Here is a 7,426-nt window from a genome sequence, read left to right on the forward strand (position 1 = left end):
CCACAGTGCAACTTTAGCATTACTTGGCTTGGAAAAATTTATTTAGGGCTTGGGTAAGGCCTAATAATGTTTTTAATGTGGTCATTTTAAGATTATTTTTAGAATCTTAAAATCCAAGTGCTAATACATGGTCTCAAGCTTTATGTTGGCATTTATATGCAGCATTTACCTTTTTACATAATTGTTGCTTTGGAAACTTCCACCTCGAAATAAGCATTATAGTGGTTTGCTACATTTCTTATGATGCTAAATAACTTCTTGTTAAATCTAAAATCTTGTCCATATCCTTTAATGTTCAACTGTTTGCTTTGAGGTTGGTCTTGTTAGACTTAAGTGTAACTGTCAAGTGGCAGCAACTGGTCATTGTATAACAGTAAATCTCTACTGAAATCATTTAGTGTGCAAAACTAAACGTTTGACTCTAAATGGAAAAAAGTCCAAGAATGTACTCCAACAATTGTGATTTTTAATATTTCACCTGTAAATTATTGGCCTTGAAACCACATTGATTCAATTTCAGCTTTTTCCTTGACAATTGTATTTCTAATCCATATTTAATCTGAAAAAAACACATTTTAAAAGAAACAAAATAGAAAAAAAAAAAACAGTAAAAATTATGTATAGCCACAGCAGGTTTCACTTTTACATGAATCAAAACCCACTTTTCTTCACAACTTGTAGCCAAGTGGTGCATTCAGAGTAAAAATCCTACTGGGACTGAATTAATTTTATTTCATTCACACAAACTTTGTTAAACAAGTTAATAAATAGAACTAAAAAAAGTTTAGGGTTGCCTCAGAGAAAATGCTTTTACGCTAAAAAAGAAATTCATTCGAGGCAGCATTTTAATAAGGGAGTTTATGATGTAATCATTAAATGTTTTAATTTTGGTAACAATTAAAAAAAAAAGCCAAAGTGTTTGATTTTCTTTCCTACTGCTAAAATTAACCAACAGGGTACATTCTGATTAAGATAATCCAGCTGTACTAGTCATAAAAAAAAATGTTAACATAAGACCATGAAAACAATGTAACGCACATGTAATTACAGATCAAAATCTCTTTTCCCTGCAGAGGAAGTGCTAATAAACAATATATATATCTAGCAATTATTTACTCTAAGTTAAGCTTAAATTATTTGTGTTCCATCCACTCCCATAAGAAAAGCATCCATACTTAGTAGTAATTTATAAATAATCCTTCAAAAGAACTGACCAAAGAGCTGTTGAGATTTTACAAAAACACAGAGTGTATAGTGTTTGCTGCTCTTTTTCTGTCAGCCTTTTCAGATCGGTGGAGGTTCTCCAAAATAGCGACCGTTTTCCATGCAGAAGACGAAATCAGCAGGACACCGAGGGCCAGCACTCAGAATCATCATCCTCCTGCTTAGAAACCTACATTGGAGCAACTTTCTCCCAGCTAGACATGTTGTAGAAAGCTTAAATGAGAGTGTGAGTGTGTGTGTGTGTGTGTGTGTGTGTGTGAGGCCGTGTGTGAGGCCGTGCCGGAGTGTGTGTTGATACACAGTGTAGTTAGACTCCTGTAGGGGCCAGACGGCTAATGAAGGCAATGCTATTGAGGCACATTCTCCTAAAGAAGGCCGGACAGGCAGGTTTCATCACAAAGTGCTCCAAGAGAATCCGCAGCTCTGTGAACAGGGTCCTGATGACGATAAAAAAATCAATCAATCCCACACCCACGGTTCAACTCCTACACACACACACACGAGTAAAAAAAAAAAAACAAACAGACTTGCAATTGAGGGTGAAGGAGTGCTTACCGACAATAAGGGTTTCGCCTGGAGGCATAACGCAAAGTCAGGAAGCGGTAATAAATAAACGGTTGCAGCAGGCTGCCCTGCCCGCTGAAAAAAAAAAATAAACACACATCACACTAAATTCATACTTTTATAATGAATACCATTTCATAATGTGCAATTATAGGAAAACAATATAGTTTTTTTTTATTAAAATAGAGAAAAATAAATCAACTCAATCACATAATGTGGTGCTGTGATGTGGCTTGTGGACGTAAAGCCGAAGCAATCCTTTACTTGGTAAAGAAAGCCACGTCGTTCTTTTTATCACTTTATAATTTCATTGTTGTGGAGCAGGTTTCCCCAAACTACGTCCAATCGGAACGGCCCTTTGAACATATTTTGAAAATTTTATTTTAAAATAATACTTACTCACATATCTTTATTTGATGATAAAAGGTTGGCTTTAAACTAAAAATTTTCCCTTAGTTATTAAATAGAGGTCAGCTGTCATTACAAGAGTGGCCTCTAGGGGGACTCACGTGCTGTTAGTTTTTATTTTATTTTTTATTTTTTTACACGAGACTACGCGCTGCATGGAGAGCGCTAAATTATATTGATATTATAATAATATATTAACCTAATTTTCTTTAGCACGTTTTTATAATTCAGTACTGTTTTTTTTATTTTTGTAATAAAGTTCAGTACTATTTTACAAGGTGTTTCTTTAAATTTTTTTTATCTATTTATTTTACTAACTATCAGTTGATTAATAAGTGATCGCCAAGTACAATCCTACCTAGCTATCGGTAAAATCAGTCAACCTCTAGTTATTAACAAAGCCTAATGATTTGTAAGATTCACCCACCAGCCTTTTTTTTCCCTTCTTTTTGTTTTTTTACCTGAAAAGCATGAAGACCGTAGCTGGCATCAGGAAGATCTCATTGCAGGCGATGAACTTGAGAATGTTCTGCTGATTTGCTGTGAGCTTGTTCAGAAAGTTCCGTACGAACATCAGACTGTCCGGTCCGATTGTCTAAAAACGTACACCGACAGCAGAGTGAAAAAAAACGAATCTGTTTGAACAATGTGTGTTTACGGATAACTGACTTACATCGAGAACCTTCTTAGTGTATGTGGTGGCATGGAGCAGTGAGAAGAGGAACACTGGGAATATGCTCACTGAAAACTGCTGTTAAGGATCAAAAGGTTCATGAGATATTTCACAACACTGGACTTTTTTTTCTTTAATTTTAGTCTCAGACAGGCAAAAAAAAAAAAAACATGATTAGGGTGCATTATAAACCAGACATAATAAAAGAGGATACTGGTGATAGGGTAGGAGTTGACCAGGATGAGCGAGTAGAGGAGGTAATGGCAGCTGTCCTCCTGTAATGCCTGCGAAAGAAAGGCTCGGCTCAGCTGGAAGTGAGGAAGTCTCTGGTGCAGACGCAGAGCGCTGGTCAAAGCATTGGCCAAGAGAGCTCTCTGGTAGAAGTTAGCTGCTGCTATTGGTCTGAGAGAAAACAGGAGATCATTTAGCAGACATACGTAAAATGGAATACGCTCAGTGTTAACATTAGGTGAGTACACGATCAGGGCATTAAAGTAAAAACAATGGGCTAAATTTATCACGCTGGATAAGAGTAGAAATTTCAAATACATTTATAAAAATACAAATGGATACGTTTTTATTCTATTCATGCTCCTAATAAAACTAACAAATGTGCAGACCTGCAGTAACTACAGGGGAATTAAGTTGATCAGTCACACCATGAAGTTATGGGAAAGAGTAGTGGAAGCCAGGCTGAGAGAAGAGGTGACCATCTGTGAGCAACAGTATGGTTTCATGCCGAGGAAGAGCACCACAGATGCATTATTTGCTTTGAGGATGTTGATGAAGTATAGAGAAGGTCAGAAGGACTTGCATTGTGTTTGTGGATTTCGAGAAAGCGTCTGACAGGGTGGAGAGAGGAGTTGTGAGGAAGTCAGGTGTGGCAGAGAAGTATGTGAGTGTGGTGCAGGACATGTATGAAGATAGTGTGACAGCAGTGAAGTGTGCAGTAGGAACGACAGACTGGTTCAAGGTGGAGGTTGGACTGCATCAAAGATCGGCTCTGAGCCCTTTCCTGTTTGCAGTGGTGATGGACAGGTTAACGGACGAGGTCAGACAGGAGTCTCCATGGACTATGATGTTTGCGGGTAATATTGTGATTTGTGGTGAGAGTAGGGAGCAGGTTGAGAAGAGCCTGGAGAGGTGGAGGTACGTGCTGGAGATAAGGGGAATGAAAATCAGTAGGGGCTAAGACAGAGTACATGTGTGTGAATGAGAGGGAGGGAAGTGGAGTGGTGTGGTTGCAGGGAGAAGAGGTGGAGAAGGTGGAGGAGTTCAGGTACCTGGGGTCAACAGTGCAAAGAAATGGGAAGTGTGTTAGAAGAGAAGTGAAGAAAAGAGTGCAGGCAGGGTGGAGTGGTGGAGAAGAGTGATAGCAGGAGTGATTGTGATAGAAGAGTATCTGTGAGGGTGAAAGGGAAAGTTTATAGGACTGTGGTGAGACCTGAGATGTTGTATGGTTTAGAGACAGTGGCATTGAGTAAAAGACAGGAGGTGGAGCTGGAGGAAGCAGAGCTGAAGATGTTGAGGTTTTCGTTGGGAGTGATGAGGATGGACAGGATTAGAAATTAGTTTATTAGAGGGACAGAGCATGTAGGACGTTTTGAAGACAAGGTGAGGGAGGTGAGATTGAGATGGTTTGGACATGTGCAGAGGAGGGACATGAGGATGGAGGAAAGGAAAAGAAAGAGAGAGAGAGAGAGACCGAAAGAAAAAAATAAATACAAAAAAAAAAAACAATTCAATTGTTTAAAAAATAAATAAATAAATAAAGCACTGTAATTAGTGACAGTTTGTCAAGTTAGAGCTGGAAGCGACGAGTAAACTGCCTCGCCTCGGGTGCAGAAGATTTACAGTTCACATATTTATTGCAATAGAAATGGGCCAAAATAACCTCCCCTTTTATAACCTTACTGTACATGTTATGCTCCAAGCTGTCTGTGCACCTGACCTTTTATAGAATTTGGAGGTTGTCTTTCTGCAAATATTTAACATATTTTATAAAAGATAAGTCAAGCGTTCCTCTCATGGCTTAATATTTGACTGTTGATTATAAATCCAGGAATTACATTTTCCCTTCAAAACAACAGAAAGCCAAAACATTTCCTGCATGAGGATACCCCTGTGCACAAAGCCAGCTCCATAAACATATGTTTTAAATGGGCTGGAGTGGAAGATCTCCTGCTATAGAGCTCTGAACTCAACCCTACTGAACATCTTTGGAATAAATGTGAACACTGATGGCACCCCAGGCCTCCTCATATTACCTACATCAGTACCTGACTTTACTAACACCCTTGTAGCTGAATGAGCACAAATCCACTGCAACACGCTGAAATTTAGTGGAACATCTTCCCAGAAAAGTAGAGGGTTTTTTATAACAGCAAATGGAAACTAAAATGTGGAGTAGGATGTTAAAAAAACACAGAAATCTTATGGTCACAATCATTTGTCTGTGTAGCGTAAGACAAAAAGTGAAGTCGGTGCTTCTTCCATGGTAAATGACTTACCCAAGCAAAGGAAGGATGAACATTATAGAGCAGTAGACCGTGAAGAGACGCGAGAGCCACATGGCCGTCTCCAGCTTGTTATTCAACAGGAATTGCTGCAAAAACAACAAGAAAAACCCAAAACATTTCTCATTTTAGATTCTGGATTTACAGCTTCAATTCATTATTTTTGACACTAGTTTTTGGAAAAAATACTAATAAAAAAAAAAGATTCTTAAAATCAGCAGGAACACATTTTGTGCCACTCACTGCAGGTCCAGTCTGTGGAGGAGGGGGAGGAGGGGGGTTTTGTTGCTCTGTGTCGGCCATCTTTCAGGAAACAAACACGTCTTGATCTTTACCCTGAAAAAAAAAAAAAGAATAATGCTCACAACTTTTCTAATAACATACTTTAATACCCTATTCAACATTTTCAGAAAATGTAACCTGCAATTAGATGCAACTCAACAAAATGGAAAACTATGTGGATGTGAATCCATAACAAAAAATTTCAAATAAAAATGAAATAATAAATGATTATCTATAATTCTAATAAAAATTCATCATAAGTCTATAATAAACTGGGCCTAGACCTGAGTCTGATGAACTACAGTCAATTGCAATCCAGGGCAATCATAACTGGGATAAATGCTGAATTATTTACAAACAAAACTTCAAAGCAAGAAGGGAGAAGTGAATAAAAAACAAAAGGAGGACACAAGAAATGAAAGTAAGGAAAAACTACAAATGGAAGAAAAAGAAGAAAGGAGTGTAATAGGATACTCAGGGAAAAAAAATTAAGGAAAGAAGGAGGTACATACGGAAAGAGACGGTGTGTGTAAGGAAAAACTAGAAAAAGGAGGAAGGAATTAAGAAGGGTGTGTACGTAAGGGAGAAAAGAATGAATGAAAAAAATTTGGGTAAACAGAGCGAGGAATAAAGTAAAGAAAAGGGTAGGAAGGAGGAATGAAGAGAGTAAAGCATGGGAAAAGAAAGAAGTGTGAAGAAAATGAATGAATAAAGTATGGGGGAAAAGGAAGAAGGAAAATAAGTAAGTAAAGAAAGGCAGAAAGGAGGAAGGAAAGAATTGATAAAAGAAGGACAGGGGAAGAAAAAAGACGCATGGGAAAAATGGAAGGAAGAAGAAGTATTAGGAAAAAGGGAAGAAGGAAGTAAAGAAAAAGCATAAAAGAAAGTAAGGAAGAAAAGAAAGAAGTATGAAAAAGAGAAGGATAGAGGTAAGTACAGAAAAACAGTGATTAAGGAAGGAAGGAACAAACGAAAGAAGGAATTGTGGAAAGAAAGGCTATAAAAAATGTAAGGAAGAAAACCAAAATAAATACAATTACATCATTTAATATTATGTGAATAACTTCCTCTTATGTCTGAAATAAAGCTACAAATCCTTCATTTTTAATAAAACCAAAAACCCTCAGATCAGCAGACCTGCTGCTTTTAGATCAGTTTACTTTATATTGTGACATCAAACTATTAATTTAATGAATTGATGACTGTAATAATGTTGAGTTTCATCATATCACCCCTAAACCCTGTTCTCCACGCCAATGCGGATCATCAGTGATGGAAACGTCTAGAAAGGAGCTCCGTTGCTGGGAAGCTAGCAAACCTTAACCACACACTACACACCACTGGAGGATGTTTGTTTCGATTTTTTTAAACATAAAACCCCCTTTTATAAAAACGTCCCCACCTATAAATACCTGTAATGTCTTCTTTATCAATCTCAGGTGACTAAAACTCGAGCGAGCGGTTGCTAACAGCTACGTCTCAGAGTCAGAATGATTCACAGGAAACGCGAAGGTCAGCTGACTTTGAGACGTCACTTCTTCTACTTCTTCCTCTCTTTTTTTTTTTACACAGGTGCTCTGGCGCCCCTATTGACAAATTGTATATTTACAGCGCTCATTATGCTTATTTCAGCTGCTTCCATTAGGGGGCGCCACAGCGGATCATCCGTCTCCATACCCCTCTATCCTCTACATCTGCCTCTTTCAACCTAACTACCTGCATGTCGTCCCTCACCACATCCATAAACCTCCTCCTTGGC

General features: G+C 38.0%; 1 protein-coding gene across 1 annotated transcript; it reads right to left on the reverse strand.

Annotated features, from left to right (window-relative positions):
- Nucleotides 1–446: 446 nt before the first annotated feature.
- Nucleotides 447–7,222, reverse strand: tmem33 (transmembrane protein 33). Its single transcript, XM_046848679.1, has 8 exons — nucleotides 7,080–7,222; nucleotides 5,629–5,721; nucleotides 5,380–5,474; nucleotides 3,084–3,271; nucleotides 2,870–2,937; nucleotides 2,658–2,791; nucleotides 1,780–1,863; nucleotides 447–1,661 (listed from the first exon to the last, which is right to left on the reverse strand). Exons 2-8 carry the CDS (start codon nucleotides 5,686–5,688, stop codon nucleotides 1,532–1,534), a joined length of 759 nt encoding a protein of 252 aa, XP_046704635.1. The 5' UTR covers nucleotides 5,689–5,721; nucleotides 7,080–7,222; the 3' UTR covers nucleotides 447–1,531.
- Nucleotides 7,223–7,426: the final 204 nt, after the last annotated feature.

This window comes from Silurus meridionalis, chromosome 5, assembly GCF_014805685.1.
Source record: "Silurus meridionalis isolate SWU-2019-XX chromosome 5, ASM1480568v1, whole genome shotgun sequence".
NCBI lineage: Eukaryota > Metazoa > Chordata > Actinopteri > Siluriformes > Siluridae > Silurus > Silurus meridionalis.

What these genes read in the sequence shown, in the direction of transcription:
- tmem33 (XM_046848679.1), bottom strand. Translation starts at nt 5,688, where the DNA reads ATGGCCGACACAGAGCAACAAAACCCCCCTCCTCCCCCTCCTCCACAG. An exon ending in CTCCACAGACTGGACCTGCA is followed by an intron (nt 5,475 to 5,628) that starts GTGAGTGGCACA and finishes TTGTTTTTGCAG; the next exon opens with CAATTCCTGTTGAATAACAA. An exon ending in ACACTAAGAAGGTTCTCGAT is followed by an intron (nt 2,792 to 2,869) that starts GTAAGTCAGTTA and finishes GTACGTTTTTAG; the next exon opens with ACAATCGGACCGGACAGTCT.